This window comes from Aethina tumida, chromosome 7 (assembly GCF_024364675.1).
Source record: "Aethina tumida isolate Nest 87 chromosome 7, icAetTumi1.1, whole genome shotgun sequence".
In the NCBI taxonomy this organism is placed as follows: Eukaryota; Metazoa; Arthropoda; class Insecta; order Coleoptera; family Nitidulidae; genus Aethina; species Aethina tumida.
In genome coordinates, this window is record NC_065441.1 from 4420966 (window position 1) to 4439446 (window position 18481).

Below are 18481 nucleotides of genomic sequence, written 5' to 3' on the forward strand. Positions count from 1 at the left end.
AAAATAATTTATTTTACAGATCTTTAAGTTTATTTACACAATTGTTAAAAGGATACTTAGACACAATATATTGTCTTAAGAAGCCTTCCAAAGTGTTTTAGGAGAAGTACAACTATATCCACAAATGTCTAATGTTTAAAATGAGTAAATTGTTGTGTGACTATTAGATTTCACAGCTGACTATCAATTTCCAAACTATCCAATTTCCATTTGGTAATTGTGAAAATAAATTCAAAGTTCTCAGAAAGAGTTACTCAATTTCCGTATACTAACAACCAGGGAGCTTTTAAGACTTTCAAGAACCGTTTAAAATTGTACAAAGAAGACTTAATTAGTAAAGTAAACTTAATTTTATATATTCTTAAGGCAAAAAAATATATTTTGAATAAGGATTAAAGAATTAATTCTTTAAAATAAAATAAAGTTAAGCATAAGAATTGTCTAAAATATATTGAAGGAAAGTAAATTGTTTTATAACTTTATTTTATATATATTTTTTTAATAATTTCTTAATCTATTAGATGTCATAACTGTCTAAGAGTGTCCAGAATATCGACTGACGTTTCCTTTCTTTATAGAAATGTGTAAATTTTAAATATTTTTGGGACTATAAAATTATGTTGAAAAAGGGAAATTGGTGGGATTCTATTAGTTGTATACTTGAAACTTTATGACGTTGCCAAAGAAATAATGGGAATAATTACAAAACATTTTGCAGTTAAATTATGAAACAATTACTTCTCACCACATTTATGGCATTTCTGAAGCTTCCCGAATAATTTAGACAGCACATTTAAGAAGTTGCGAATGCCATTTGGACTTTATTGATATTTATTTCACATTTTAGCTTTCACCTCACATTTAAAATTGCACAATTCGATAACCGTTGATAAACCATTGAACCGCAATAACGTCCGTCCCGTGTGAAAATCCAAAGCCATCTGATGCGCTCAATATGCGAAAGACTGACGTTCAAAATGTTATGGGAAAAAACATAAAGTCAGCTTCCGCATTGTTTCAGCACATAATATCAAAGATAAAAAACGATTTTTATTATTCACGCATCCTCAATGAACGCAACGCACTCATTAGTGCGATGTGGGTCAGTTTTTTCTCCAAGCGAAACCGCAGCAGTAACGTGCGGTAATTCGAATTAACGTTTTTATTGTGGGAGGCACAAGAACCGCCGCCATTCCTCCTGTGCAAGGAGCGTTGCATGCGAAAACCGCACCGCCGGCGAGAAACGACGATTGTTTTAATTCGGATCTTTCATTGTTCCGCCAACAGAACCACCGTAAGGTCGTACCAAATCATCGGCGCATCCGCCCGCATCGAACTTATCATCTTCAAGTGTCGATTGTTCGCCGGCACTTCCGCAAACACGATGCCACAGAGCAATTAACCACCTCCGACGTGATTTATCATTGTTTCGTAGTGCTGGAAAAAAAAAAATAAAAACGTGCAACAATACACTTCCTTCCGTCTGGGCAGTAAATCAAAAATTGCGACGGGATTCGGTTTATGCAACGGCCGTGGCACGACGCAAAAGAACAAATAGACTAAACAACCTGTAACCGAAACGTGACCGTAAACAAAGCCGAGAATGCCGAGAAGCGAGACACCCATCAAGCCGTTTCATGTGCTACTTTCGGAGTTTCGCCAGCTAATGCACCTCGACTCGTTTCCCCCTCATAAACGAGAACGAAACAACTTTTTTTAGGATCATCCACCATTTTACCACTGAACATTTTTTTCGTCTAGCAAGTTGATCTGTTGAGCAATAAGTTTGACTCATTCCCGATTGATTATATCATCCGCACGTATGATCTCAATGTGCACAACGAAACGTGATTCATTTTTTTACGATCGAAGCTCATATAATAGTTGATTTACATGCACATAACGCTACGTGAAAAAAATATCGCAATAATTGTTTGTTAATTCTTAATGCCCGCAACGAAAAGGCACTCCTTTCATATTTTTATCGATTCCACTTGGGTGGTTCGATTCCAGAAATCATATCGGGTCATAACTGCATGCATGCTTTCAAAGGTTCAGGGTTTTTAAAACTTTACAAACGATTCACATGTCTTGTATAATAATAAACTGTGACAGAACAATAATTTTATCTTTGCTTTGTTTTATTTCTAATGTATAAAACATTAGAAATAAAGACAAGTCGAAGAACTAATTATGGAATACAAATTTAGACAAGACGAAATATTAAGCAAGAAAGTGTTAATATTGGAAGGAAACTAGAAAATTCAATTCAAAAACTTTGTAATGAGAAACTTACATATTTTTCTTCTTTTGGTGGAAGTTTTACTATTCTAAACTATTAAACTATACTAAATTTGGAAAAAGGAAGAATATCTGTCAAAAATAAGTGAATTCAAAAACTTTTTCTATTTTATAATAGGAAACAAACATTTTCTTCTTCTTTTGGTAGAAGCTTTGTTGCTATGTTTTATTTCTAAAATTTTATTCAGAAATAAGTTGAAGAACTAAATATGGAATAAAAATTTAGACAAGACGAAATATGAAACAAGAAAGTGCAATTATTGGAAGAAAACTGGAAAATTCAATTCAAAAACTTTGTAATGAGAAACTTACATATTTTTCTTCGATTAATATCTGTCAAAAATAAGTAAATTCAAAAACTTTTTTTATTTTATAATAGGAAACAAACATTTTCTTCTTCTTTTGGTAGAAACTTTGTTACTTTGATTTATTTCTAATGTTACTTTGATTTATTTCTAATGTTTTATTCAGAAACAAGTCGAAGAATTAAATGTGGAATAAAAATTTAGATAAGACGAAATATAAAGCAAGAAGGTGCAATTATTGGAAGAAAACTGGAAAATTCAATTCAATGAGAACCTTACATATTTTTTTCTTTTGGTAGAAATTTTGATGTCTTTAGAATGGTTCAAAACTATTCTTAATTTGGAAAATGGTTGAATATTTATCAAAACTAAGTAAATTCAAAAACTTTTTCTATTTTATAATAGGAAACAAACATTTTCTTCTTTTTTTGCTAGAAGCTTTGTTGCTATGTTTCATTTCTAATGTTTTATTCAGAAACAAGTAGAAGAACTAAATATGGAATAAAAATTTAGACAAGACGAAATATGAAGCAACAAAGTGCAATTATTGGAAGGAAACTGGAAAATTCAATTCAAAAACTTAGTAATGAGAAACTTGCATATTTTTCTTCTTTTGGTAGAAGTTTTAATCTCTTTAGAATGTTCCAAAACTATTCTAAAGTTGGAAAAATGAAGAATATCTGTCAAAACTAAGTAAATTCAAAAACATTTTCTATTTTATAATAGGAAATATACATTTTCTTCTTCTTTTAGTATAAACTTTGTTGCTTTGTTTATTTCTAATGTTTTATTCAGAAATGAGTCGAAGAACTAAATATGGAATAAAAATTTAGACAAAACGAAATATAAAGCAAGAATGTGCAATTATTAGAAGGGAACTAAATATGGAATAAAAATTTAGACAAAACGAAATATAAAGCAAGAATGTGCAATTATTAGAAGGAAACTGGAAAATTCAATTCAAGAACTTTGTAATGAGAAACTTACAAATTCTTCTTTTGGTAGAAGTTTTAATGTCTTTAGAATGGTCCAAAACTATCCTAAATTTGGGAAATATCTGTCAAAAATATATATACTAGGTGTACTAAGAAGTTTTCAAAATGTCCAGTTTCCAAGCTTGAACTTCTGTAAGATAAATTGAATGAAGACAAATACTTTAGACATTATCGAAAAGAGGTTGAAAAGATATATTTTTTTATTATAATGCTTTAAACAGCCCTAGAAAGGATTTATTGATCTTTAATTTATTTGATAATTACATAAATAGTGTCAGATGAACTTGGTTAATAGTAAAATTTAGTAAATAAATTCCCTTGGTTGTTTGTATACTGAAACTAAGTAAATTATATTAAGATTTTTCTTTAGTTTGAGTAGTTTCAGAAGAGTTTTTTGGTAAACGGTTTAAAGAGCTCAAAATTGTCACAGAAATTGTTGAAAAGAAATAAATTCTTTGAAGAAATTTTACAAAGACAAATACGTTGCTTTTAGGAACTTATAAATAGCTTCAGTCCTATCTAAATCATAACGAGATGTTTTACGTTATTTTATTATTGCATGAATCTCACTTAGTAACAACTATAATATAAAAAACAACAGGTTTAATTATTCCCAAAACCAACGATAAAATTCAATTCAAAAATTTATTCTGCTTTTTAAATGAAAACAAAAATTTTCTTCTTCTCTTAAGTAGAGCTTTAATGACTGACTTTAAGAAGGTAAAAATATTATAAATTTGGGAAACGAATAAATATCTTCAAAACTGTCAAAAATAACTTAATGGTAAGTATTAGTTAATAAGTTAGAACTCTATGAACTGTCCTAAGAAGCTTTCCAAATTCTTTTGGACAATTTTGAAAGCTTTGAGTCTATTCATAAGGAAATTGGATGAAGCCAAACTATTTAACATAATTACTAATGTTTTAAAATAATCTATTTGTCTGTTGAGATAATTTATGTTCTTCTCAAAACTATTTATTAAAAATTCGCAATTATAAAGTTATTGATGAACTTAATAACGACAGAATAACATTTCTTTTATTTTTTTCCAATGTTGTATAAAAATAAATATTTAGACAATACGAAAAGTATATTGTGTAAACTATAATCGAAAGTACAATAACTATTAAATATTGACGATTATTTCTTTTATCGACCGTAAAATTTTAGTTTTTATGTGTTAAAATTTTCTAATTCTTTAAGAGGTCAGATCATAGAACTGCTGATCTAACCAATTTAGAAAATCACATTGTTTAATTAAGATTTTTTTAGTTATAATCGAAAGTACGATTATAGTTAAACGTTATATTTTCACCTTCCATAAAAATGATTGACGTCATAACAACAAACAGTGCAAATATCTAGATATTACTAAATAAATAAATAAAAAAAATTACAATGTTATCTAGATCGTGCAATCGTAACTAGTCTGTGTAATCTCATGAATAAAAATAACACAAAAAAGTTGGATATATTTTCCCTCGTTCGCATGACCGACATATTTACTCTGGACAGCAAAAAAATTATTCCATTAACAACTAACGTTTGAATTCGTTTCAAACAATTCAACTTCAACGAATGCCCAGCTTCACAAAATAAAAGTGTGCTATGTATGGCTCCACATTAAAATGTACGGGATGAAGTTAACTACATGGTATTATAAAAACAGGCAGAACTTTGCCAAGGAAAGTTTATAATCAACATGAACAAGATGAATTAGTTTTGCGTTTAAAACTGTTATACTTAGTAATAATTATATGCGTTAGCTTTAACTGTTTATTTTTGCTCCGGGACTTGTTTTTAAACAGGGATATTTACTTTGAGCGCTGCAATTTCGTAGAAGATAATTCCGCTGATTAAATATTAATCCACGAGGATTAAACAAGCAAAATTTAATAATCCTCTAATTGGTTTCAGATAAGAAATGGAGGCTTACACGACGTACCCAACGATCTCCATAGACAAACGTCTGTCCACCCTGTCGATACAGTCGAAGAACCATGACAGTTCGGAGTACGCCATCAACCGATTCTCGCAGAAGTACGACTCGTACCAGGAGTTCTACAAAGCCCAGCAGCAACGACAACGTCTGTCCTCGACGGGTGAAGGAAGCGGCGACTCCAGCACCACCACGTCGGGCAGCAGCTACGGCGAAAGGGAGGACATGAGCGAAACGAGAACGGAGAGCGAGGAGAACGAGAGGGAGGCCCAGGAGAAGCCGTATCAGGGGGTGATCACGCCGGCCGAAAGGGAACAGATCGAGTCGTTTTTCAGGGGGTTGAAAACCGAGGTAAATAACGTTGATTACGCACATAAAGGTGAATCGAATCGTGTTAAAGTTTTTATTGGATTAGTCATTAATTAATAAATGATTTATCGTTTTACGTCGGTCCACATGTCAGATATAAACCGTGTTTATAATGTAGTACGCCATCATTCATCTACATGTTGTGGATACTGCACTGTGTAGCCGCTCCCATCGATGTTTGCTAATCCATTAGTCGATCAGCCTCTGTTCAATATCAACAAAATAAAATATGAGCTATAAACGGACAAAACCACCGATATCGTTTACTATCCAGTCGGTTAACGATAAATCTTCTTTAATAAAAAAACGATCGCCTATATATTTTATTTAAGGAAACCTAAATGGTTTTTTATGAATATGGATGGGTTTGATTTATGTTGGTCAAACGTCGCAGTGTCCTTTAAGGGGTGTTATTGGGAAAGATATTTGATTTAACCTTGCTAAAAAAGGAAATTTATATTTTTTCGCAGACAAAGGAAACTGAGTGTGAATAAAAATTGATGATTATTGGATATTGAGTTATAACTAAAAACGTTAATTGCCAATAAAAAAGTTTACATCAAGTGTGATTTTTTAACGTTACTCACATATTGGACGATTAAAGATTTTACAGTACAGTAAATTTTATTATTACCCCCAGATAATTAAGCCAGTATCTCCCAGATTCATTAAACTCTGCAGCATTTAATATCTAAAAGCACGAAACCAAATAGCAGGAATAAAGGAACATAAAAGGGGAAATATGAAACTGTTGTTTAAAAGAATTATTGAACGGTTGCGTCATTATAATCCTGAGAAAATACATTTTAACGTCTTCATTAGATCATTCTTCGTTAATTTAAGGAACTTTTTTGTCCATTAAATGTTTAAATTTATCCTGGTTCATGAGAAAAACTCAAATCTGTTATTCCAATCTTACTTTGACCTTCGCATCTCCAACACTAATCTGTGGGAAATAAAAATGTTATGTGAAGTGGAGTATAATTTACATACATTTTTATCATCTCATTTCAACCGAGCCAAGACGTGTAAAAAAATTGCTAAATAATTAATTTTAACAACACTGAAATAATTGCCTTACGTCACACATGCCTTAGATGCCACGTTGTTCATGTAAGTTCCATTTCCAGGTGTACGTGTGCAACTCGCTGGCGAATCTCTACGTGAAATCGCCGGAGGACAGCGACTGGAAGCTGAAATACGAGGGAATCCCGGTCGTGATCCTGGACAGGGGTGAATCCAGGGCGCGGACGAAGCGCTGCATCAAAATAGCGTTGGCCGAAAGGGGCACGGGTTTCATGCTGTGGCACGACATCGTCGACAACCTGTCCTCGTACAAGATGGAGGGACCGACGTTCCACACCATGTGCTTCTCCGAGGATCACAAGCTCCAGATCGGCTTCAGTTTCGACATGTGCATGGCGGCCGAGGAGCTGGGACGACACGTGGAAACTCTGGTGGCCCGTCCGGAGAACGTGAACCTGTCCACACCCGGTAAGATTTCATCTCGGACTCGATTATTGATTTATCGACTAACTGATTGCGGTTGCAGGCAAGAAGAAAAAAAAGAAAACCAAGAAGCAACCGAAACCAGCGCCTCTGCCCCCGAAGACACACATCTCGCAGCCGTGCTGCTTCCAACACGTGACCACAGTCGAAGTGAACGATGCAAAAAGATATTTTTCGCTGAGGGAGCTGTTGCCTCGTTCCGTACTTAATTCTAGTATTAACACTGGCATGTTACAACTAAGGCACTAATCTAGATTTAGGTTGATATTTATGTTTTAAGTTAGCATGTATCAGTGAGCTGGATCAACGAATATCTACACGGATTTAGTGACAATTCACTTTTTGAATTGCTTTTGAAAAATTTGCACGATTAAGTGTTTAGATGGCATTATCCAAAATATAATATGTAATATACTATGGGTGTCACTGTCATCTATATTTTAATAGATGTGTTGGATCACCTCCATGATGATTTAAAAATTAAGTCACCTCTTATAGGAAAGCAGCTAACTGATACTTATATTTTAAAATATGACTGATATAAATGTATTTTTATGAATGAATGGATTTTATTATTTTTTGGTGTGATAATTTTGCTATATACGGACCAAAAACGTTTAACTAATGATTTCCACATTCCTGCTCCATCATGTTCTATGAAAAGTATGTTGTAATTTATTACAATATTGAGAAGATTTGATTACAATTTATTATTTATATTTGTCTAGTTCGTAAGTTTCCCTATGAAATTACAAAATGGTTTGATTAAAAGTCTTTAGTGTGAATCTGTGATATCAGTTCGAATTCAAAATTTTATCAAAATATGTATGCATTTATGTAAAAAGTACAACTAAGTGTATCTACTAAATATACCCGGATATCCTTTAGTGGACAGTGTATGTTAAATAATTGTTTTAAATAAAAGTATTTGTAGTGAATATGTGTCTTATTTTATATTTATGTGCAGGACTTTCCTTACATACAAATTAAACTGTAATTAGATGTAAAATCAAAGAATTTTACGTATCTAACAACTTTAAACTAATTAAACTCTCAACGAATCAACAGGGTATCAAAGTAAATGAATTAGTTCAATGAATTCATCAAAATAAGTAATATTTCTAATTAGTATAAGAAATATTACTTCACATTAATAACTTTCGTTAATTAAGAAATTTATATCTCATTCATTTAGAAATGATTATTTAATAACTAATGATCATTATTGTAAGTCAATATGTAAATAAATCAATTCATCAATAAAATGGTAATGCTATATTCTCATTTAAAAATATACACAAAAAATACTTTTTTTACTCAAAAACACACTCTTAATAATGTGTTAAGATGTAGTCATACAAAAATATTAAAAATAAAAACATGTAAATGACAATTTAAGACATAGAAATATATACGAAATACGAGGACATTACAACACATATTGTATAGCACTAAGTAATACTGAAAAAAAATCAATAAAAGTTTACAAATTTCGAAAAATGATGACATATTAAAAAAGGATTTTAATAATGAATTCATCTTTTTCATTCACATATGCCTGGTATTCCTCTTTTCTATTATAGTGCATGTTACAGAGATGGTACCACTGGCATCGGCAAATTCCTTAATATAGGCGGTCCCCCAACAAAAATATTGGGAGATATTAGTGGGATTGAAATTTCTCATGTATGATGTGGGGCATTCATATTGAAGCGCCGGGGTTTCGCCGTCCGAACGTAAAATGACAAATCGATATTTAAAATCAGTCTCCGTGAAATTGGTCAATTTAATAACGCAAACTTTAAATTGCCCATTGGTAATTTGATAACAGAAGTAGAAAAGCTCTCTGTCCGTGTAAAATACCGCATGGAAAAGTGTACGACACGGCGACGAGATGTCTCGAATATCAACGGTGGAGAAGTTGTGCCAAATCGTTTCCTGATGTCTCTCGATTAAATGCGTTTCGAACTCCGATGGGCACCCAATCCAGGTGCAACCGTCGATGTGTTTGTAAGGGCAATTGCTCGGCTGGTAGACGCATCTGAGCTGATGACGCAGAACGTCTGGGCCCCTCGCCATCACGTCGCAACCGTTATCCGCGTTTGTGCAGGGTAAAACCACCTTGTGCCACAAACGTTCCATTGTGAAGTTCCTGGTTTGCTTCTTGGGTGCCCCGCAAGTGGGGCACTGGCTTAGTTTGTTGAAGCAACTTCTGCAGTAGTTGTGGCCAGTTTCGCACAAAAATATTGGGGGGTGCATGTAATTCATGCAGACTTGGCACTGGAACTCTTCACGTAGTTCGTGATCCCAGTTGGTCTAAAATTATTTTTCGACTAGGGTTGTATTTAGAACTTTTCAATGTACTTACTTCATCTTGTCTATTGTCCGCCTCGAAAAAATGAGGTGGAATAATCGGTTCGTCCATGGTTAAATTAAAATTGGGACTGGAAAGAAACATTTTTTTTTTATTTAATGCCAGTTCACATTAAATAAAAGAACTGAGGCAAAATATTTAACATTTTAAAAAGTTGCTATAATAATGATTATTAATTTATATGGAACTTGAATGCCAATTATTTATTTCCAAAATGCACAAAATTAAGCGTAACATAAATAGCGAACACCCTGTATGAAATTTGGAAGTATTAATAGTTCCCTAGTTAAGGTGATGCCAAAAATTAAGTTTCCAACATCACAACATCCACAGACATTTTTGTTAGGCCATCACTCAGTTAAAATTTTTAGAACAAAATTTATAACTAACTAACTTGAATATATATTACAAATTATTTTCCAAAAAATTATAATGATATATATATATATATATATATATATATATATATATATATATATATATATATATATATATATATATATGCTGTATATTTTCCTTTGGGATGGGTGAAAATAATGTGATAAATATAATTGCTGATAAAATATTTTTAGATAGTGTTTGAATTAATTAGTATTAACCAGCTACTTCTCAATATAGATTTGAGAACACTAAGGTGATTTTTATTTATTGAAAACTGGCATTTTGGCATATTCACATGTTCATTTTATGATTTAATAAAATAATTATTCTTGTATATATTTATATGGTGATTTGATTTCAGATTTGATTTTAATTGATTTTCTGTCAAATTTGTATTTCAAAATCCTGATGTCAAATATCAATCATTTTAATTTGAAAGGGATTGATACACCTGAGCTAGTTTCTAGTCTATTAATTACAAATAATGAACCGTCATTAAGTAAATATCATTTTGTTTCAGTTACAAATAATTAATTGTATAAATTAAATAACAAAAACTACTTTTCTACTAATATAATTAATAAATTATGCAAAATAATAGAAATTAAAATATTTCAAAACTAACTAGTTTATAGAAATATGAAACACAAAAGTTAAAATAATAATAAAAACAATTAATATATAAAATACATGAACTAGTGTAATAAAATTCAAATCAGCATTATTTTTTGATAATTCAAATTAATAATAATTAAATAAACACAAAACTTACCTCGCACAAGTAAAATTAGAACCAACCAACGTTTTTATAACATTAAGAAGAAGGAACAAACTAAGAAAAACAGTATGCAACGTGTAGCGCTATTCGCAAAAATATTTAAAAAAATTTTCAACGAAACATGCGATTTATGGTGACATCTTTGAGCCAATAGTTGAAAATGACACTTCATTTAACAAATTTCTTTAATTAAAAAAGTATTTTGAAAATTTTAATTTAAACTGAACATTATCTGTAGATTGAAACAAAAGTCATAATTAAACAGTATTAAATAATATTAATAAATTATTTTTTATTTTTTAAATAAGTAATGGTATGCCCTAATTTACATTTTTATTAAAAATATTTTGTATTATTTTTACAAATCATTTTGTTTTTCTACAGTAAGTCTTTTTATCAATGCATTTGAATAAAATTTAAAAACAATAGTAATTTGCACAAACATAAGGTCACGTTGTTATTATTATAGATATCCACATTGAGAATACAATATAAAAAATATTGGGCAATTATTTCAAAATTGTAAATAATTATTGTAAATCTTATCTAAAATCGAGAAAATATAAAAGAAACACTTTTCCACAGTAAGTTTAGATCTGTTTCGGTTCTGGAACAAGATGCACCTCATCCTTTTGGTCCTTGCAGCAACTGCGGCAGTAGTCACAGCCAATTTGAGCGTGGAACATCTGGAACTGATCAGATCTCTTCCTGAATTTCAAAGCAAGAGTCTTGAGGAAATAAAAGATGAAGCTTCTGCAACTGTGGTAAATATTAAACTCTGGCAGTATCAGTATATTTGTTTTAAACTTTGGTTGTTGTTTTTTAGCCTGAAATGATCAAAAATAATGGATATTTGTGTGAAGAGCACGAAGTGACTACTGAGGATGGTTACGTTCTGACCTTGCATAGAATACCAAACGGAAAACGCAAAAAAAATAATGGAAAAGTCTTATTTTTGATGCACGGTATATTGTCCTCTTCCGCCGACTGGATTGTTACTGGAGAAACAAAAGGATTAGGTACTAATTCGCAAAAATACTCAGGAAACTTAATTGTGACCATAAACTTTTAGCATACATTATGGCTGATGAAGGGTATGACGTTTGGCTGGGCAATGCCAGAGGCAACAAATACTCCAGGAACAACGTTAAATACAATCCAGATAAAGACTCCAAATTTTGGGAATTCAGCTGGCACCAAATCGGTAAAATAGATCTGCCAACAATGATCGACTTCGTCTTGAATACAACTGGGGTGGATGGTGTTTATTATGCTGGCCACTCTCAAGGCACCACCAGCTTTTACGTGATGGCTGCTTCCAGGCCCGAGTACAATGACAAGATAAAGGTGCACGTCAGTTTAGCTCCTATAGGGTTCATGAGCCACATGAAGAGTCCTCTGATGCATCTCATGGCATTTTGGCAAAAACCTCTTGGTGTAAATAAAAATGTACATCAAATTGATTCGTTTATCACCTGTTTGTATTTTTAGATGTTGCTCAAAATGATTGGAGTAGATGAGTTCCTTCCCAGCAGCGATTTTTTGAGTAACGTGAGCGGTAGCCTGTGCAACGACAATTCTTTCACCCAAATCTTGTGCACCAACGCATTGTTTGCAGTTTGTGGTTTCAGTTACAAGGAAATGAACACCACATTACTGCCAGTCGTTTTGGGTCACACTCCTGCCGGCTCATCTACTAGACAATTCCTACATTACGCCCAAGAGATCAATTCAGGTAAATCGATATTAATTAATCTAGTAATAATCGGTTATAAATCTTAATTTTAAGGACGTTTCCGTCAGTATGACTATGGAATGTTTCAAAATCACCACGTGTATGGAAGATTCTCGCCTCCAGATTACGATTTAAGTAAAATAACGTCACCAGTTTATCTCCTCTACAGCCGAAATGATTGGCTGTCTGCGGAGACGGATGTACTGAGACTATGCAAGATGCTTGGGAACTGCAAGGGGAAATTTTTAGTTTCTGATGGGAGCTTTAATCATTTGGACTATCTGTATGGGCTGCGAGCTCCGAAGTTGGTTTACAATCATGTTATTAGTTTGATGTCTCGACATTGAAAATGTTAAGTATTTTGTTATTTAAGAAATAAATAAAATAGTAATAAAAATGTTGTGTTGTTTGTTATGGACAGTTTCTTATTATTAAATAATAGAAGTAAATAGTTTAGTGATCATTTTATTAACAACGACAATTTATCTAAATTAATTTGGTACGTGCCACTAATATTAGGCAGTGCCGGACTTAGCCTGTTTTGCCAATGAGGGGGAAATAAATAATTGACATTCTTTAATGATAAACAATAAATTGATTACAACAACTATTCTATCTTCTTGAAGGTCAATAACAAGGTTATAAGCTGCAGATTACTAAATAAATGTTCACGTCTTTGAGAATGTGTTACTTAGAAACTATTATGAATATGTTAATGTTTTTAAACCTGTAAATGTCTCAATCTTAAAACATTACATCTTAGATTGATTTTGTTTCTAGATTAATGCTAACACAGCTCCGGTCGTTTTATAGGAGATCCGGCCCTAACCACTCTTCTGTTCTTATCTAAAAAAATTCCTACACGCTTTGCACAGGCTGTTCTACAAGTTTTAGTAAAATACAGATAAAAATCAATTCAAGTAGTTGCGTTAATCTCAAGTATTGTAGATAAATAGCAATATTTTGAAGATTATTTATGCCATTGTGTTTTATTAATGTATTTGTATTTATTGTTAAGTTTCGAAAAAAATACCGTACTAATCTTTAAAGTTCTTCCCTTTTGTAACGTCCATTTAATTGTTTTTTTTTTTCATAAAATGTTTTATCAGTAAATAAAATTTGTGAAAATATTGGGTATTACTCTAGTAACATTAAAAAAGATAATCCATTAATATTGGATTAACAAATAAGTAGACAAATTATTTATAGAATAGAAATTATTTGTGCTATTTTATCAAGAAAAATTAACTTTGAACTTGTTTTCACTTATGATGTACGATTACATTTTTTTCAACAATTATATAAGATTTGATACATATTTTTTCTATTTCTTCAGAATTTTAATCAAGATTTCCTTATAACTGATATAAATCTATTACTCTATGTACAAAGATAAAAGTATTATATGTTATTAGTAAAATGTTGAATATAATAAAATAAAATTTAAAATGAACAAAAGACTATAATACCAGATAATAATTAGATAATTTTATTGTAAACATTTAAATACATTTTAAGTAATTAGGAACAAAAAATAAATATCTTAGGTCTTAGAAGATGTACCTAAGAATTCGAATGTAAACAATTAATTAAACATTTAAACAAATTTTTATAATATAATTTCAAGGAAAGGAATTTAAATAGAATAAATTAGTAAACATTTTTATATAGAAATAATTCATATTTTTGTTACTAAAATCATTTTATAAATGCGTATTTTAATTTTTTTTATCCATTTAAATGTAATTTCCAAATAAAAATTAAAAAAATATATATAATACATCAAAATTATTAAAATATTACATATAAAAATCAATAACACAAAACAAATTTAATATTAATAATTATAGTAAAACTTAATAATATGATTAAACTATCATATTAAAAATAAACCTAAATTCCTAATTTAAATGTATTTATTTCATAATTAAATTTAGAGAGTTAATTCATGTAATGTTTTATATTGTTTTTTCAATTAATTTTTTGTGTAGATTAAATATTCAAAGGCTTAAATGTGGATTAATCAATTAAAAACGTATGTAAATAAATAATAGCAATCTTCACATATTTATAACCTTTCAGAATATTTTATCAATATTTATATCAAAAGTTAACAATGAACAAAATTAAATTTAGCAAAATCACTGTTGTTTTGCAAAAAAATATATACATTTTTTTGTCGTCATTAAAAATCAATATTAATAACATTGTTATCTGTACCAATCATTAGATATGTATCTGATATTTTTATAACAGGTGTAAGGTTAAATGTCACTATAAATATAAATAAATCTGAATATCAAGAACAGAATAAACAATATACTTATATCACATACTTACAATATCTTTTGTAACTAAAATAAAGTTTATCTATTTAAATGTGAACTTTCAAAAGCAAATGAAAATTAAATAAATATAAAAAATTGAATTAATGTAAGAAATCTTTAAATAAATGAAGGAATTGTTAATGAGAATAATAAAATAATTAATTAGTTAAACAGAAAATAAGAAAATATTTCAAAAATAATACAATATTTTATGCTGAAAATTTTCAGAAAGCGATTAACATTTAAAAAAGTCAAATAGTTGTTTAAATTATTTAATGTTTAATTGTAATTATTTAATTACAACAAATTTTATCATTTACATATAAATAAATTAAAAAATATATGAAAACAAAACATTTATGTAATTACAGGAATAAAATTATTCTTTATATAAATAAAGGACTTGTTAGTTAGGAGAATAAAATAATGAATAATCAAATTATTTATTAGTGAAAAAGAAATTAAGAATATTTCAAAGTTATTTAAAGGAATATTTTATGATGTTAGACCTCAGAAAGCGAGTAATGGTCCTAGTTTTAGAGGTTTCATAAAAAAATTGATATTGTATCTCCAATTATTTAAATTGTGTTAATTACAATTCTTATTATTTTGTGAAGAGAAAGTTGCATACATGATAACATTGTTTTTAATAGACAATTACAAGTTTAATAAGAAAATAAATATAATATAATTTATCATAAAAACATTTCTTTAACAATAGAAACTGATAAATAAATTTTCTCTTTAAACTTATATTTAACATGCTAATTGTAGAATTAATTCATGTTTATTTAACAGTTTTAAAAAACATAAATTATAGTACAGGTTAAATACTCAAACCTTAAAATGTGATTAGTTATATATAAACGATCAGATTAATGATACAAGTACATTTGTACTCTTCACATATTTATCATATTTCAATTAGTATCTGAAAAGTCAAAAAATAACATTTTTTCAAATGCTTTTCTGTCTTCTGGACCTTTTGTACATGCAGTATAAGAAATGACAATTTTAAACGCACATTTCACATTTGTACGCAAAACAATCCCAGGAATTCAAATGTTTTTCTCTCATCAATCATCAATCTTGAGATCAACCTTTGCTCCAAACGATATTTTTCTTAAAACATACCATTCTAATCTTATTTATCAAACTGACCGCGATAATTTCCCAAATATATAAATTGCACATGCGGACACACCAGCATTAAATTCGTATGTCTCCAAACAGAAAATAATAACTTGAAAATCAAATCATGAGGTTGGTTATTGTTTTGGTCGCACTATTTGGTACTGTGTATCCTAACGCTATACCAACTTTAATCCAACACCATGAGCAACAAAAATATGACCTGCCATATGATGAAGAAGCACACATGACTGTGGTATGTATGAACTTGGTTTATTATTGTCGGAATGTGTCCTTAAATGCTTAATTTCCAGCCAGAACTGATTGAAAAGCATGGCTACCCTGCTGAAACCTACCAGATCGAAACCCCCGACAATTATTTGCTCACAATGCACAGGATTCCTTCAGGAGTCATTGGGCAGAGTAACGGAAAGGTGGCCTTCTTGCAGCATGGCCTGATTTGTTCTTCCGCTGACTGGGTCATCGCAGGCCCTGGCAAAGGTTTAGGTATTGTACTTTAAGTTTTTATTACTTTTGGATTTGTCGGTGATTTGTTAATTTTATAGCTTACATTCTGGCCGATTTGGGTTATGACGTTTGGATGGGCAACGGTCGTGGTAACAAATACTCCAGGAATCACACCATATACAACCCCGATAAAGACGCCGAGTTCTGGCAATTCAGCTGGCACGAAATCGGAGTCATCGATCTTCCCACAATGATCGACTTCACCTTGGAGAAAACTGGTGTCGATAGTGTTTACTATGTGGGACACTCACAAGGAACCACCAGTTATTATGTGATGTTGAGCGAACGTCCCGAGTACAATGACAAGATCAAAGTCCATGTCAGTTTGGCCCCCATTGCTTTCATGAATCACATGACAAGTCCTTTGCTTCAAATAATTTCCTTCTGGAGCGACGGCCTTGCTGTAAGTTGTTAGTTCAACATATAGACTAGGATAATTAATTTAATTGTTCTTAGGCTTTGCTGTCATTGATTGGTATGAACGAGTTCCTTCCAAGCTCCGATTTCTTGGCGTTGGTTGGTTCGGCTTTATGCGGCGATGATGACATAACTCAGGTGTTGTGCACGAACGTGCTTTTCGTCGTTTGCGGCTTCAGCAAGGACGAGATGAACGCCACCATGTTGCCAACTTTGATGGGTCACACTCCGGCAGGTTCCTCAACCAAACAAATTTTGCATTACGGACAAGAAATTAGATCAGGTATGTTTTAGCAATTAATTATTGCTTCTTAATGTTAATCTTGTTCCTTATAGGTCACTTTAGGCAATTGGATCATGGCCCTATTGGTAACTTGCAAATTTATGGAAGACTTACTCCTCCAGATTATGACCTTAGCAAAATTACGGCTCCAATTTATTTGCTCTACAGTGAAAATGACTGGTTGGCTGCAACTGTAGATGTGGATAGGCTTTATAACCAACTTACAAACGCTCAAACGAAGGCCAAGTTTTTACTTTCCGATTACAAATTTAATCATATCGACTTTTTGTATGGAATTCATGCACCGACTCTGGTTTACAACAAAGTTATTAGTCTTTTTGCAAGACATTAGGTTTAAAAGACACATGGCCAATTTATATTAATTACTGCTAAATGGAAAATTAAATAAACATTTTTATTGCATACCAACATAATTTAAATATTTTAAACAAATCATTCAACAACAAAATTTGATGATGTCTGTAATATTAGGAACCCACGCTCTGAACCTGACTTTCAACAAAGTTATCAACTTTTTGTAGTTTATATTAATATTTACTAATATTTTATAAATATTATAAATATTATTTTGTTAATTTTAATTGATCATTTAAATAAAAATCTTTTACTGCATTATATTTATTTATTTTATTTTCTTTGAACCATTGAACCAATTGTATTTTTTTATTTTATTACAAAACTGTTTTACTTGAACGTTTTTAAGTACCATAATCAATTATGCAGGGTAAATACTTAAAGTTAAAATGTGATTTAATCATGTATAAGTAGATAGTGATACAAGTACATTGGTACTCTTCACATGTTTTATCACATTTAAAACAATGACCAAAAAGTAAAAAAAACACTGTTTCCTATGTTTTTCTGTTCATTTCACCATCTGTGGGGATAATATTGTATAAGAAATGGCAATACGCAATTCACATGTTTACGCAAATCAATTCTTTTAATTTTTATTTTTTACATCATCATTATAATCTTTTGATCAACTGATAGTGTCATTCTTTTTAATTATAGCCCCTCCTCCTTTACTTGAAACGATGTTTTTCCTAAGGCACATCATTCTAATCTTATTTATCAAAAGTGTCCC

The 18481-nt window shown here is 30.7% G+C and overlaps 4 protein-coding genes across 4 annotated transcripts in view; 3 read left to right on the forward strand and 1 right to left on the reverse strand.

Moving 5' to 3' along the window:
• Positions 1-8357, forward strand: part of LOC109604818 (uncharacterized) — a 45302-nt gene extending 36945 nt beyond the window's left edge. The window contains exons 2-4 of the mRNA XM_049969514.1: positions 5520-5892; positions 7041-7404; positions 7463-8357. Coding sequence (XP_049825471.1) covers positions 5527-5892; positions 7041-7404; positions 7463-7668 — 936 coding nt within the window. The 5' untranslated portion in view covers positions 5520-5526 and the 3' untranslated portion in view covers positions 7669-8357. The remainder of the gene's footprint in view (positions 1-5519; positions 5893-7040; positions 7405-7462) is intronic.
• A 322-nt stretch (positions 8358-8679) lies between these two features.
• On the reverse strand, positions 8680-11031 carry LOC109604821 (uncharacterized). The gene is made up of 3 exons (XM_020021355.2): positions 10947-11031; positions 9788-9863; positions 8680-9735 (listed from the first exon to the last, which is right to left on the reverse strand). The coding sequence occupies exons 2-3, from the start codon at positions 9842-9844 to the stop codon at positions 8968-8970; spliced, it is 825 nt and encodes a 274-aa protein (XP_019876914.2). The 5' UTR covers positions 9845-9863; positions 10947-11031; the 3' UTR covers positions 8680-8967.
• Positions 11032-11467: 436 nt separating this feature from the next.
• LOC109604819 (lipase 3) lies at positions 11468-13068 on the forward strand. Its single transcript, XM_020021353.2, has 5 exons — positions 11468-11716; positions 11779-11971; positions 12025-12389; positions 12444-12687; positions 12742-13068. Exons 1-5 carry the CDS (start codon positions 11570-11572, stop codon positions 13032-13034), a joined length of 1242 nt encoding a protein of 413 aa, XP_019876912.2. The 5' UTR covers positions 11468-11569; the 3' UTR covers positions 13035-13068.
• Positions 13069-16272: 3204 nt separating this feature from the next.
• Positions 16273-17793, forward strand: LOC109604813 (lipase 3-like). The gene is made up of 5 exons (XM_049969904.1): positions 16273-16401; positions 16460-16652; positions 16712-17076; positions 17130-17373; positions 17427-17793. Exons 1-5 carry the CDS (start codon positions 16273-16275, stop codon positions 17723-17725), a joined length of 1230 nt encoding a protein of 409 aa, XP_049825861.1. The 3' UTR covers positions 17726-17793.
• Positions 17794-18481: the final 688 nt, after the last annotated feature.

Coding starts and splice junctions, on each gene's coding strand:
- LOC109604819 (XM_020021353.2), top strand. CDS start 11,570: ATGCACCTCATCCTTTTGGTCCTTGCAGCAACTGCGGCAGTAGTCACA. Junction 11,717..11,778: donor ATGAAGCTTCTGCAACTGTG/GTAAATATTAAA, acceptor GTTGTTTTTTAG/CCTGAAATGATCAAAAATAA. Junction 12,390..12,443: donor TTTGGCAAAAACCTCTTGGT/GTAAATAAAAAT, acceptor TTGTATTTTTAG/ATGTTGCTCAAAATGATTGG.
- LOC109604821 (XM_020021355.2), bottom strand. CDS start 9,844: ATGGACGAACCGATTATTCCACCTCATTTTTTCGAGGCGGACAATAGA. Junction 9,736..9,787: donor CGGACAATAGACAAGATGAA/GTAAGTACATTG, acceptor AAATAATTTTAG/ACCAACTGGGATCACGAACT.
- LOC109604813 (XM_049969904.1), top strand. CDS start 16,273: ATGAGGTTGGTTATTGTTTTGGTCGCACTATTTGGTACTGTGTATCCT. Junction 16,653..16,711: donor AGGCCCTGGCAAAGGTTTAG/GTATTGTACTTT, acceptor TTAATTTTATAG/CTTACATTCTGGCCGATTTG. Junction 17,374..17,426: donor CGGACAAGAAATTAGATCAG/GTATGTTTTAGC, acceptor TGTTCCTTATAG/GTCACTTTAGGCAATTGGAT.